This window comes from Hypanus sabinus, chromosome 13 (assembly GCF_030144855.1).
Source record: "Hypanus sabinus isolate sHypSab1 chromosome 13, sHypSab1.hap1, whole genome shotgun sequence".
NCBI classification, from domain to species: domain Eukaryota; kingdom Metazoa; phylum Chordata; class Chondrichthyes; order Myliobatiformes; family Dasyatidae; genus Hypanus; species Hypanus sabinus.
This window is the reverse complement of record NC_082718.1, coordinates 19,186,769-19,201,939: the sequence shown is the minus strand read 5'-3', so window position 1 is coordinate 19,201,939 and position 15,171 is coordinate 19,186,769. Positions and strand designations below refer to the sequence as shown.

Genomic DNA, 15,171 nt, shown 5'->3' with positions numbered 1-15,171 from the left:
GCCCTAGAGCTCCTAGTGAACCACTCCCTGTAGACTTTGCCACATAAATTATTACAAAAGTAATAAACACATGTAGACTCATAACAACAGCCAGAAAAATAAATCAACATGCAACTAGCATGAACATGAGAAGAAGGGGATAGATTGGAGTCCTTTGAAGTGGCAGGAGGTGTACTTCTCAATAGTGAGATGTTTTTCTCCCTCTACGACACAAGACTAAGAAAGGTCATTAGCTGTAGTACTGAGTTCCAAAGTGACACTTCTGCTAAATTAGCATTTTCTTAGAAGAAATAAGACATAGAAGCAGAATTGAGCCATTCGGCCCATCAAGTCTGTTCCATCATTCTATAATGGAAGATGGAGTAAATTGTGAAGCAATTTACTAACATGGGGAGATTCTTCTTTATCTGATTTATGAACATGATAATGATTAATCTGAATAGAAACAAAGAAAGGCAAAATCTTGTCCAAAAAGATTCTGGTCACCCAATTAGCAAATGTAAAACTTTGATACTTCCACCCCCAGCACTCAAACACTGGCTTCAAGTGCAACAAAATACTCACACAAGTAACCAGAAAAGTTCTAAAAGGAAGAGAACCATCCCTATATAATGGCCCCTAACCTCACGTTTTCCCTCCCCATTTCAACCTCACGGCAAGCTATGATAGTTGTCTAGAAATAGAATGGTAACTTCACAGAAGCAGGCTCTTTGGCACATCTAGTCAGTACCTGTTGTATTTAAAATAATCCGAGCAATCCTATTCCCCTAACTCCTCTCAACATATTCTTTCCCTCTGATATTTATTTTGCTCCCTTCTGTACTTTACAAGTTTGCCTCCATTACTCCCCTTGGCAATGCATTTCAGAACCCAGTGAGTGACATGTGTAAAAAATGTTTTCCTTTTGATATTCTGTGTCCTTTTGCCAGTAACATTCATTCCATGTAGCCAAGTTTTTGACACCCCCCCCCATCAATAAGAATAACTTCCCTCGATTTGTTTTTCTCTTCATAACAGTAAATCTGATCTTCTTCCATCTGCCTCCATCCCAAAGAAAGTACAAAGTCTTTTTACCTCTTACTTTTTACATCCAATCTAAATTTCCTCTAATTAACTCAGCTCACACTTTGTGTAATGACTTGGTACCTATTATACAAGCAAAACACACAAAATGCTGGATGAACTCAGCCGTCCAGGCAGCATCTATGGAAAAGGTACAGTCGGCATTCCAGGCTTTCTCTTGTTTGTAGTACTTATTACATGCACTTTTTTTCTCTCAGTCAATTTTACTGTCTTTTCACTCATCCATGGAGCATGAAACATAGAGTAGCTGAATAATTTAACTTAAGACATTCCTCATTTTTCAGTCATAGTTCTATCTACCAAGCTTTGTTCTACCTCATTGAAACTACAGTTGATGACTGTAATTTGGTGTGGTCTATATTTCTTTTCATAACTGTTTCAAACTTTCTGAAAGGGATGAATTAGGACAAAGTGAGCCACTCAGGTCCTTGACACTTATCCCACTGTTCAGTAGTATCCTGACTGTCCTCATTGGAGCTTCAACTCTTTCAACCCCTTCTTTATTAGAGTCTACCTTTCGCTGCTTAAAAATAACCAGACTCTGCTTTCACCAGTCTCTGAGGAAGACAATTCATAAGACTCATGACCCTCTGACGAGAGAAAAATATCGCTTCATCTTTAATCTGAGTGGGTGGCCCCCTTATTTATAAACAGTGAGCCCTAATTCTAGGTGCAGCCACAGAATGAAACCTCTCCTCCACATTCACAATGTCAAGACCCTTCAAGATCTCATACCTTTGCAAGTCATCTCTCACTCTTCTAAATTCCAATGGATACAAGCCTATCCAAACTTCCTTCATTAGGTAACCCACCATTCAAAGTACTGATTTTGTATACCTTTTAACTCAATACAGAGGGCTTTAATGGTGGTATGCATTGCTGAGTCTGACTTATTGATTGGTATCTAATGGTTTTGATAAATAAAAATGGTCGTGGTAGATGTAGGTACCAATGACATAGGAAGGAAAGGGGAAGAGGTCCTGAAACGAGAGTATAGGGAGTTAGGAAGGCAGTTAAGAAGAAGGACCGCAAAGGTAGTAATCTCGGGATTACTGCCTGTGCCACGCGACAGTGAGAGTAGGAATAGAATTAGGTGGAGGATGAATGCGTGGCTGTGGGATTGGAGCAGGGGGCAGGGATTCAAGTTTCTGGATCATTGGGACCTCTTCTGGGGCAGGAGTGACCTGTTCAAGAAGGACGGGTTACACTTGAATCGTGGGGAGACCAATATCCTAGCGGGGAGGTTAGCTAGGGCTACAGGGCGGACTTTAAACTAGTAAGATGGGGGAGGCGGGAGACTATTTGAGGAGACTATGGGAGAGGAGGTTAGTTCACCAGTAGAGCAAGTAAAGAGACAGTGTGTGAGGGAGGAAAGGCAGGTGATGGAGAAGGGATGCGCTCAGCCCGAAGATGTAGGGGAGAAGAAAGAAAAGGATAATAAATTTGAATGCATTGTTAGGGATGGAAAGAGAGGAGGAGATGGAGAGTATCTTAAATGTATCTATTTTAATGCTAGGAGCATTGTAAGAAAGGTGGATGAGCTTAAAGCGTGGATTGATACCTGGAATTATGATGTTGTAGCTATTAGTGAAACATGGTTGCAGGAAGGGTGTGATTGGCAACTAAATATTCCTGGATTTAGTTGCTTCAGGTGTGATAGAGTAGGAGGGGCCAGAGGAGGAGGTGTTGCATTGCTTGTCCGAGAAAATCTTATGGCGGTGCTTTGGAAGGATAGATTAGAGAGCTCCTCTAGGGAGGCCATTTGGGTGGAATTGAAGAATGGGAAAGGTGCAGTAACACTGATAGGAGTGTATTATAGGCCACCTAATGGGGCGCGTGAGTTGGAAGAGCAAATGTGTAAGGAGATAGCAGATATTTGTAGTAAACACAAGGTGGTGATTGTGGGAGATTTTAATTTTCCACACGTAGACTGGGAAGCTCATTCTGTAAAAGGGCTGGATGGTTTAGAGTTTGTGAAATGTGTGCAGGATAGTTTTTTGCAACAATACATAGAAGTACCGACTAGAGATGGGGCAGTGTTGGATCTCCTGTTAGGGAATGCGATAGGTCAGCTGACAGATGTATGTGTTGGGGAGCACTTCGGGTCCAGTGATCACAATAGCATTAGCTTCAATATAATTATGGAGAAGGACAGGACTGGACCTAGAGTTGAGATTTTTGATTGGAGAAAGGCTAACTTTGAGGGGATGCGAAGGGCTTTAGAGAGAGTGGATTGGGTCAAGTTGTTTTATGGGAAGGATGTAATAGAGAAATGGAGGTCATTTAAGGGTGAAATTATGAGGGTACAGAATCTTTATGTTCCTGTTAGGGTGAAAGGAAAGGTTAAAGGTTTGAGAGCACCATGGTTTTCAAGGGATATTAGAAATTTGGTTCAGAAAAAGAGGGATGTCTACAATAGATATAGGCAGCATGGAGTAAAGGAATTGCTCGAGGAATATAAAGAATGTAAAAGGAATCTTAAGGAAGAGATTAGAAAAGCTAAAAGAAGATACGAGGTTGGTTTGGCAAATAAGGTGAAAGTAAATCCGAAAGGTTTCTACAGTTATATTAAAAGCAAGAGGATAGTGAGGGATAAAATTGGCCCCTTAGCGAATCAGAGTGGTCAGCTATGTGTGGAACCGAAGGAGATGGGAGAGATTTTGAATGATTTCTTCTCTTCGGTATTCACTAAGGAGAAGGATATTGAATTGTCTAAGGTGTGGGAAACAAGTAAGGAAGTTATGGAACCTATGACAATTAAAGAGGTGGAGGTACTAGCGCTCTTAAGAAATTTAAAAGTGGATAAATCTCCGGGTCCTGACAGGATATTCCCCAGGACCTTGAGGGAAGTTTGTGTAGAAATAGCAGGAGCTCTGACGGAGATCTTTAATATGTCATTAGAAACGGGGATTGTGCCGGAGGATTGGCATATTGCTCATGTGGTTCCATTGTTTAAAAAAGGTTCTAGAAGGAAGCCTAGCAATTATAGACCTGTCAGTTTAACATCAGTGGTGGGTAAATTAATGGAAAGTATTCTTAGAGATAGTATTTATAATTATCTGGATAGACGGGATCTGATTAGAAGTAGCCAGCATGGATTTGTGCGTGGAAGGTCATGTTTGACAAAACTTATTGAATTTTTTGAAGAAGTTACGAGGAATGTTGACGAGGGTAAGGCAGTGGATGTAGTCTATATGGACTTCAGCAAAGCCTTTGACAAAGTTCCACATGGAAGGTTAGTTAAGAAGGTTCAGTCATTAGGTATTAATGCTGGAGTAATAAAATGGATTCAACAGTGGCTAGATGGGAGATGCCAGAGAGTAGTGGTGGATAATTGTTTATCGGGATGGAGGCCACTGACTAGCGGGGTGCCTCAGGGATCTGTTTTGGGCCCAATGTTGTTTGTAATATACATAAATGATCTGGATGATGGGGTGGTAAATTGGATTAGTAAGTATGCCGATGATACTAAGGTAGGAGGTGTTGTGGATAATGAGGTGGATTTTCAAAGCTTGTAGGGAGATTTATGCCGGATAGAAGAATGGGCTGAACCTTGGCAGATGGAGTTTAATGCTGAGAAGTGTGAGGTTCTACATTTTGGCAGGAATAATCCAAATAGAACATACAGAATAAATGGTAGGGCATTGAGGAATGAGGAGGAACAGAGAGATCTAGGAATAACTGTGCATAGTTCCCTGAAAGTGGAGTCTCATGTAGATAGGGTGGTGAAGAGGGCTTTTGGAACGCTGGCCTTTATAAATCAAAGCATTGAGTACAGAAGTTGGGATGTAATGCTAAAGTTGTACAAGGCATTGGTAAGGCCAAATTTGGAATATTGTGTGCAGTTCTGGTCACCGAATTATAGGAAAGATATCAATAAATTAGAGGGAGTGCAGAGACGATTTACTAGGATGTTACCTGGGTTTCAGCAATTAAGTTACAAGTTAGGTCTCTATTCATTGGAGCGTAGAAGGTTGAGGGGGGATTTGATCGAGGTATTTAAAATTTTGAGAGGGATAGATAGAGTTGACGTGAACAGGCTGTTTCCATTGAGAGTAGGGGAGATTCAAACTAGAGGACATGATTTGAGAGTTAGGGGGCAGAAGTTTAAGGGAAACACGAGGGGGTATTTCTTTACTCAGAGAGTGATAGCTGTGTGGAATGAGCTTCCTGTAGAAGTAGTAGAGGCCAGTTCAGTTGTGTCATTTAAGGTAAAATTGGATAGGTATATGGACAGGAAAGGAGTGGAGGGTTATGGGCTGAGTGCGGGTAGGTGGGACTAGGTGAGATTAAGGGTTCGGCACGGACTAGGAGGGCCAAGATGGCCTGTTTCCGTGCTGTGATTGTTATATGGTTATATGGTTACTTTTGTTGCTTACCGCAGCAATAAGGTTGAGGACTGTCAGTCTGTCTGTTGGTGACCCCACTGACATGGTGGGCTCGAAGATGGCTGAATAGGGCTGGAGGTATGAAGCCGTGTAATTATCATTCATCGTAACATTGCTCTTCGGCAGGTACCGCACTCTAGAAATAAAATCAATAGAAACGCTACATGTATTGTAACATACAGCACAACTAAGAAGTTTTATAGCAGTTTTATAGTGAATATATAAAGGTGCTTTGTAGCAGAGAAGCAGGATGTGAGTGAAAGGCTTTTTTTGCAGGAAAGGAATGAAGAGTGTGAGAGTCATCTGTCAGGAAACTCACCGCAAAAATTCCATCAACTACATGCGGAACATTAAAATATTAAAATATTCTCAAAACTTTTATTTTTGCAGCATTTAAATTACTAGAGGGATATAAAAACATTAGCTGGGATTTTTCAAACAGTTATATAATTGTTTGGGTGTTATGTAATAACCCAGATCTTATTAGGGAGCTTAATGTAAAGGAATCCTTAGGAGACAGTGATCATAATGTGATTGAATTCATACTGGAATTTGAGAGAGAAAAGCATAAGTCACATGTATCAGTATCACAATGGAATAAAGGGAATTACAGTGGCATGGGAGAGGAGCTTGTCCAGCTGGATTGGAGAAGGATACTGGTGGGGATGACAGCAGAATAGAGATGGCTGAAGTTTCTGGGAATAGTTCACAAGGCATAGGATAGATTTGTCCCTCGGAAGAAGTTCTCAAATTGCAGGGGCTGACAAAGGAAGTTAAAGACTGCATAAAAGCCAAGGAAAGGGCATTTAAGTGAGTAGAAAGTTGGATGACTGGGAAGCTTTTAAAATCCAACAAAAGGCAACTAAAAAAAGCTATAAGAAGGGAAAAGATTAAATATGAGGGCAAACTTGCCAATAATACAAAGCAGGATATTAAAACTTTTTTTCGGTTATATAAAGAGTAAAAGGGTGGTGAGAGTTGATATTGGACCACTGGAAAATGATGCTGGTGAGTTAGTCAGGTCAAGTCAAGTCAATTTTTATTGTCATCTCGACCATAACTGCTGGTATAGTACACAGTAAAAATGAGACAACATTTTTCAGGACCATGGTGCTACATGAAACAGTACAAAAACTAGACTGAACTACTTGAAAACAACACAGAAAAAAAACTACACTAGAATACAGACCTACCCAGGACTGCATAAAGCGCACAAAACATTGCAGGCATTAAAATAATAAAACAAACAAGACAATAGGCACAGTAGAGGGCAGTAAGTTGGTATCAGTCCAGGCTTTGGGTATTGTGGAGTCTGATGGCTTGGGGGAAGTCAGTAATGGGGAACAAGGAAATGGCAGATGAATTTAAAGGGATCTTTGCATCAGTCTTCACTGTGGAAGACACTAGCAGTGTGCCAGAGGTCCGTGAGTGTCAGGAAGCAGGAGTGAGTGCCATTGCTATTACAAAGGAAAAAGCGCTAGGCACACTGAAAGGTGAATAAATCACCTGGACCAGACGGACTGTCCTGAGAGAGGTTGCTGAAGATATAATGGATGCATTGTTGTGATCTTTCATGAATCATTTGCTTCTGGCATGGTCCCAGAGGACTGGAAATGTCACTCCACTCTTTAAGAAGGGGGAAGACAAGAGAAAGGAAATTTTAGGCTGGTTAGCCTAACCTCGGTGGTTGGTGTTTGCGATTAAGGATGAGGTTTTGGGGTACTAGGAGACTAATGATAAAATAAGTCAAAGTCAGCATTGTGAAGGGAAATCTTGCCTGACAAATCTGTTAGAGTTCTTCCAGGAAGTAACAAGCAGGGTGGACAAAGGAGAGGCAGTGGATATCATTTATTTGGATTTTCAGAAGGCATTTTATAAGGTGCCACATGAAGGTGCCTAACAAGATAAAATCCTGTGGTATTACAGAAAGATTCGGGCATTACAGGAGGAATAAAGGGGGCCTTCTCTGGTTGGCTCCCAGTGACTGGTGGTGTTCCTCATGGTTTAGTGTTGGGACTGCTACATTTCTCATTGTTTTTCAATGATTCGGATAATGGAATTGATGACTTTGTGGTAAAGTTTACAGATGAAACAAAGATAGATGGAGGGGTAGGTCTTGCTGAGGAAGCAATGCGATTGCAACAAGACTTAGACAAATTGGAAGAATGGGCAATAAGTGGCAGATGGAATACAGTGTTGGGAAATGTAAGATGCATTTTAGTAAAAGGAACAATAGTACGGACTATTATCTAAATGGGGAGAAGGTTCAAACATCAGAGGTGCGTAGGGACTTAGGAGTTCTCGTGCAAGACTCCCAGAAGGTTAATTTACAGGTTGAGTCTGCAGTAAAGAAGGCAAATGCAATGGTGGCATTTATTTTAAGGGGAATAGAATATAAAAGCAAAGAGATAATACTGAGGCTTTTATAAGACACTAGTCAGGCCACACTTGGAGTATTGTCAATAGGTTTGAGCCCCATATCTCAGAAAGAATGTGTTGTCATTGGAGACAGTCCAGAGGAGGTTCATGAGGATGATTCCAGCAATGAAGGGGTTAACATGTGAGTAGCGTTTGGCAGCTTTGGGCCTGTACTCAATGGAATTCAGAAGAATGCAGAGGGATCTCATTGAAACCTACTGAATGTTGAAAGGCATAGATAGTGGATGTGGAGAGGATATTTCCTATGCTGGGGGTATCCAGAACTAGAGGGCACAGTCTCAAAATTGAGGAGTGACTTTTTACAACAAAGGTAAGGAGGAATTCTTTTAGCCAAAGAGTGTTGAATCTGTGGAATGCTCTGCCACTGACTGCAGTAGAGGCCAAGTCTGTGGGTAAACTTAAGGAGGAAGATGATAGATTCCTGATTGGTTAGGGCACCAAAGGATATGGTGAGAAGGCAGGTGTATGGGGTCAAGTAGGATCCAGGATAAGCCATAATGGAATGGCAGAGCAGACTTGATGGGCTGAATGGCCTAACTCTGCTCTTATGTCTTATGGTCTTATAGTCTTATATGTAGATTGGTGTAACAGAGAGTTTGAATGATAACCAAAACCACAGGAAAGTTTGTGATATAATATTTCAACCACGAGATTTTCTCTCTGTAAGTCTATTCTCTTTTTCACTTTAGTTTACAAGACTTGCAGCAAGATATATTGATTTATATTTGTTCTTTTCCTGTTCTCCTCCATCCTTTGGTTGCAGACACTAAGTACGTTTCTAAGTAGTGATCTTCAGCAGCTAACCCAGGAGACTTGTGTTCCTCCAGGGGTTCTTGTTTTCAAACTATTTGGCATCAGACTAATTCAGTCGTTGGCCAGTATGATACACTTCCGCAAGGGGACGTTGGATAGCAATGGGCAATAGAACCTGGTCAGTTTCTCTAGCCAGGTGCCAAGGTCAGTGATAGTGCCCAACTATCTACTCTACCAAGGCTCGGTTAATTCAACTGAGTTGTACATTAGCTAACTGTAATGGGTGAGTTCACTGTAAAGCATGCGTTGTTTCTTTTCCTGATGCGTTGGCAGCAAAGGATTTGATTGGGAGGCCAAACTGTGGCTGAGAAATGATGGAAGAGTGTGTCATTGCTATCTGGAGAAGACAAATCTCGGAGTTGTATATGGATACATACTTTGACAATAAATGAACCTTTGAGAGCTGATCATCTCAGTTGGTGGACAGCATTCTGACAGACATCTGAAGATTCAGTTTAATAGCACCAAGTTTTTGATAATTTTATGGCATGTACCGGTAGGTGTAGGGTCCTCTTTGCTCAACCATAGGTTTAGCACCAGAATTTATAATCTCTGATGGATTTTTCACATGGAACAGCCAGAACTGCCTGTAGACTGGACTCCCAGTCTGTATCCAGTTCTCATAAGCAAGAGTGCCTTCTTCAATAACACCTTCCTATGAGAGATTGAAAAGACTGTTAAATTATCAGTACAATAAGATAGACTCTCGATCTCACAATCTACCTTGTTATGGCCTCCCACATTACTGTTCAATGTACGTGTGTACATAAATGAATCAGAATCTGTCTGCCTGCATGTTTCCCAGGAACTGTAACACACCATCCTGTGTTTAAGTCTTTGGGCTAGGTTGTGACTATTTATGATGTATATTCTAGCTTTTTCAGTCCCCCCAAAAGGCATCATCTCACAAGCTTCAGGATTAAGTTCAATTCGTCATTTCTCTGCTCATTTTACCAACTGATCAAAATGGCCCAAGCTGGGGAACAGTCTTGTCTGAGCACACTCTGTCATGTTTTACATGATGGTAATGAGATGATTATAATGGTTGGACTCCAAAATGGTTGTTGGGTTTGTGCTTGTGTACCCGACTTTCTTAACATTGTCTATCTGCATGTGACTGATCTATTTCTGGAGATTGTTTCCTTTCCCAAAGTTGCATTAAGAGATTCTTGGTGTGTGCCTCTCAGTGTCTGTCCTTTCCTCCGTCAATCACCAAAATATGGGCATACAGGATATAATAAAATCTCTCAATGATCTGGCTCTTTTGCTACCCAGATGCCAGAATATACAGGCAACAGTTCTTCAGAGTTGCTATCATTCTCCCTATTTCACCAACTGTCCATTTTCCTCCACATATGCTCTTTGATCTGTTGAATCCCTCCCACGGCTTTTCTTTGCTCCAGATTCAGGCAAATGAAGTCTCTTGTGTCTCCCTATTTCACCGCTCAGTCCATTGTGAGAAAACTGCAGCACACAGTTTTCCAAAACCCAAAATGACCAGTTTGCAAAATACTTTAATAATGCAATTTGAACTCTGAACAGTGCTTCATCATCAAATAAATCACACAAATGCACATATTATCTGTTAAACTAATCATGTAAAAAACCTTCCTGTGATTGTCCTCTAACTGATAAACATCATGGGAACATAGTGCAATAAAAACTTGAGTTCAAAGTAAACAGATACTTACATTTTTCAGATCTGAATTATATGACAAACATGCACATAGATTTCAATAATCTATTGAAAGATCACATATAAGGATTAAATGAAAACATCTCAAAAAGCAAGATCACAACTGACCCTTTTCCATTCAGTGCTTTTGAACATCAGAAGCTGCTTGTTTGTATATCAAGTGTTGTAACAAGAGGATGTACTTGGAGACAATTATTAATGTTTTTACATGAATTTGCATCTGTTACTGGGAGTAAATTATTAATAAATATTGCAGGTCAAAGGCTAACTTGATCCTTAGACTTGCACGCAAGACACAAAACTCTGCCAGAGATTTTAATAAATTGGTGAACTTTACCCCTATTGGCCAATTTTTCAGCCTCACAAACAAACCATGTTGCTCTGGTTGCACCAGGGTTCCCTTAGAATACTGAGTAGAAACAAATTAATTTACTGACCAACACCTTTTCCCCAAATGCTTCTCCTAGTCATGTCAAGAATGGGAACCTTTAAAAATCCCAGCCTCCCTACAATTCATAACTGTGATTATAGATTGATTTTCTTTCATATTTGTAATACGCTTAAGTTGTAATTCTTCCACCATAAATCCTGAACCCAGCACAGTCTGTAGAAGGCATCAAATCATATATCATTACCGTACACTTTTTAAGTAATGGCTTCTCATAATATCCAAACTGGAATGATGTTGATTACTTATTCAACTTCCATTAGTTCCATTAACTCAGTTGACTTTCATGTGAGGCAGAAGTTTCCATATACAATAATATACAGTATGTCTTGTAATTGAGGCTATAGCTACTTGTGTGTGTTGCCTAAACCCTCATTAGTCACCCCTCAGCTGAAAAAATTATTAATCAACTTTTATTCCATAAGTCAAGGACACGGAAGAGATCAAAAGCTTGATATGCCAATATGCAAATTAAATTAAATCTGTCAGATCTACCAGATAGGAATCATAGAGTTGTGATTGTGAATTGAAGACAAGTGCAACCGATACCAGACACAACGTTGAAGTGACTATTAAATGCCATGGGAAATGATAAACTGCAGAGTCTAAATGATGGCTGCATTTGACAACGAATATACTATAAGTGAGGCTATCAGCACCCATTGGTAAATAATCCTTAAAGTCTAGAAACTGCTGTTAGCAATTTCCTTGCATTCAGATATCTATCAAATGTTAGTTGTTTGGTGATGGACAAGTACCACCAAACAAATTCTTTGGCTTTGAAAAAAAAACAATTTTACATAAGTGGGGCTGCTTTCCCTCAGAAGGAAATTAATGTTAGAAATTTTAAAATTACAAGTTTTTAATTCTCCTCTTTCACCCTTATGTCTCTCTCACTTAATCCTTTCTCAGTTCTAACATCTTTATTCTATTCTGTGTTACCTGATTTATGATTCATCAGATTTAAGTACTGTATGCTCATTTAATATTCTTAACTCTGTGGTCGAATTGTGCTCATACACAGTATGAAAGATCTGAACCTCCCTGGCAAGGGTTTCTTAATTTCTTTGATTATTTGAATATGTGCTTCCTCCAGACTTGCTGTCAGATTTCTTATATTGTAATAGTTAATTGGCAACCAGCAGGTAGTGCATTTTTGCTGCTTGTATGACCAATAGGAATTGCATGCACCTGGAGGTTATTGATCATAAAATGAACTAAGAGCAAAAGCTACCGAGAGTTCCATTTCTCCAACAGCCAAGGCTCCCTTCCCTTTTAGCTGAAGCAAATGAACAAAGACAGCAAAGAGAGAGAGGGTTTACTGGAAGCATTTTTAAAATCAATTAGAAATTATATTTGGTTCAATGCAGAATACAGGTGAATAACAACAATAACCTAATTTCCTATGGCATTATTAATAAGCAGAAAACCATGAAACAGGTGAACGAGGGTTTTTGTTTAGACAAAAGTCTGCTACATTTCCAATAATAGGAACTATCCATAATCAGGTGTTGGTGATTAGAACATACCAAGATCCCAGAGAACAGGATGGGTTCAAAAAGGGCACAACTTATCTGTTAACTGATGGACATCAGATGGACTAAAGGACATACATCACTACCAACAAACCCCCTTTACAAAGTGCCTTAGTGAAGTTTTGTTATAAAAATACTCAAATATGATTATGAAAAGTATTCATTTTAAAATGTAAAGCATTGTATGCTTACTACTATCTTAAATGTGTTAAATATGCCTTGTGCTGTGTATGATTATTGGTACAGATTGACCACCAATTTCCTGGAAACTGATGGTTGGGCACTTCTTTTAATTCGGATGAAATTACGAGGCCAAGAATCACTCACTTTTCATGAAACATCTGTTAGATGAGGTGAATGCTAGCAGTTCTGTAGAGATATTTATTAAAGAATTTAACGAAAGACATTCTTTGGTTCATTGTTCGAGGGTGGGAGAAGGTACAACCATAAGTTGTGGCCTGCCTTGAAGTTTGATCATGCACCTGAAGAAAAGCTTAATGATTTAACAGGATTTCATGTACCAAAGGAGAAAGTAGTTGCTCATGGTTTGTTTGAGGATCCAAAAACTGTTACAGGACCTGCTTTCAAAGACATAGCAAGTAGCCTTAATGATGAAAGTCGACATAAGTGGTTGATTGTCAATGACAAAACACCTGTTGTGCATCACCTTACAGCATCAGAAGTCATAGACAGTGTACTGAATGCTGATAAAAAATCTACAAGTGATGAAGATGGCAGCGATGATGATGAAGCCAAAATATGTACTATTGACAAGTTGATTGAGTTGTTGGGTGATTTAATTAAAGAGCTAGAGAGACGTACTTTCCTAATGAACCAGAGCTAATGAATTTGTATTTGATGCAAGAAAAATTACACAGGGAGAGATCAAAACACATGAAGCAACTTCGCCTGGATGAAATGTTTAAAAAGATAACCAAGACACAACATTCTTTGTAAGCACAGTAATTAATAAACTTACATTTAATTCTTGTATAATTAATAATCCTTTTTTAGCTTCTATGGTCCATTTTTGCCATCATTATTGCGTGATCATTAATCCGCAAAAACATTAATCTGACAAGGCTCAGGAACTGAGGGTACCAGAAAATCGGTGGTCAACCTCTGTTTTGTTTTGCACCTTGGCCACGGAGGAACACTGTTTTGTTTGGCTGTATTCACGAGTATTCGTGTATGGTTAAATGATAATTAAACCTGAACTCGAACTTGCCTCCACTTGTAAAAGTATATACCAGTAATCCTGAGACTAAGTCTCATGAGCCAGTTTTGGCTTTTTGACATGTGGCATATGGATTTTCATGACATTTCCCATTTGCATCAGAATATACAGTCTTATCGCAGTGGACCAGAAAATTATAATTATACATTATTTCCTATTAAAGACAATTAAACAAAAAAGAATCCTTTGAGCAATCACATGCATTCTTCTTTTAAATGTTAACTCCTGATCGAACGGATATGAAGCTAAAAATGGTGAAAGCTGCAAAGTAAGCAAATACAGATCTTTTAATGTACAGTTGGAACACGGATTGACTGAGCTGGGAAGTGGGACCGGTTAATGTGCAACAGTTTGATTGCACAATGCAAATAGGAATAAAAGATGAAATGAAAGAGACAAACTTGATCATGCCTTCACCACACAAAGGAAGCGTCCCCTCTCTCTAGCTGTCCCAAGCATTCATCCCAGCTCCGTAGAACTTGTGTCTTAGGACAGTCATACAGCCAGATAGTTACTACCTGTGTGTGTGTGTATTTCACACAAATCGACTTTTTAATATTATAAGCCCGTGTTTAGGAAATGTGGTACTGTATGCAGAGTATGTGGCCCTTTCAGTTAAAGTTAATTGGGAATGTGGTTTAAGAGTTCCACAGCTGTATGACCATTTTTAATTGTAATATTTTCTATGCAAAAAAGTAGTTTTGCAGGAGATTTGTTTCATACTTATGACGTCAATGTGTATAATCTTTTAAACAAATGAATAAATACGATCTCAATTTACACTACTGAAATTTATCAATGTGATAATGCATGAACATCGTACATATAAAGTATTTTTACCACATCACTTTTTGAACACTTAATGAAAAACTGACCATATATATTTACATAAGTTCAGAATATGCCTGTACCTTATTTATGGTCTTATGAACAATCTCATCTCCAACAGGTATCAGAATACCTCCAATTATCAACAAGAGCGCGCCGACAGCAATTCCGATGCTAAGTAAGACTATTTTGTGACAGCCCATAGTTCCTAACCAGTAGATTAAGGCAAAATATTTTGGTGCGGAGTAGGTGTTCAGCTAAAGCAGCAGCCAGCAGTCAGCAAAGAGACACTCTGGGAGCAGGGAGTCTTATAAATACCCAGCTATTGAAAGAGCATTTGACAGCAAGTTAGAAGGAAGCACTGATAAAGTGGGGTTTGATTGCTGGAAAATGCAAATCACATCAAAACTGCTTGTCTAAACAAACAAAGGTCAGACACCAAAGTTCACATGATAAGAGAATGTGCAATATCAGTGAATCAACACGTAACAGATCCCTAAGTCTACTTTGTCTGTTATTTATAAAGCTGTTAATGAAGGACTTCAATTGATGACACCAAAATGAAATAATGAACTATATGAGGGTTAACCATTCTTCAGCTAAAAATGCCAGAGCTTGGAATGAACGATTTATGGGATTAGTGCAGATCCATCAAACGGAACTAGGAGATTAGGGTAGGGATTCTAAATTCCAAAGAGAGTTGA

The 15,171-nt window shown here is 39.3% G+C and overlaps 1 protein-coding gene across 8 annotated transcripts in view; it reads right to left on the bottom strand.

Annotated features, from left to right (window-relative positions):
- The window catches only part of cd36 (CD36 molecule (thrombospondin receptor)), a 40,117-nt gene extending 25,306 nt beyond the window's left edge, over positions 1-14,811 (bottom strand). For 6 of the 8 annotated variants that reach the window (XM_059987252.1, XM_059987254.1, XM_059987255.1 and 3 more), the window contains exons 1-3: positions 14,551-14,811; positions 9,218-9,378; positions 5,463-5,607 (exon numbers count right to left, since the gene is read on the bottom strand). In XM_059987252.1, coding sequence (XP_059843235.1) covers positions 5,463-5,607; positions 9,218-9,378; positions 14,551-14,670 — 426 coding nt within the window. In that variant the 5' untranslated portion in view covers positions 14,671-14,811. Of the gene's footprint in view, positions 1-5,462; positions 5,608-9,217; positions 9,379-10,414; positions 14,467-14,550 lie in introns of those variants that run through there. The other 2 variants (XM_059987258.1, XM_059987259.1) reach the window with 2 other exon arrangements.
- Between the last annotated feature and the right edge of the window lie 360 nt (positions 14,812-15,171).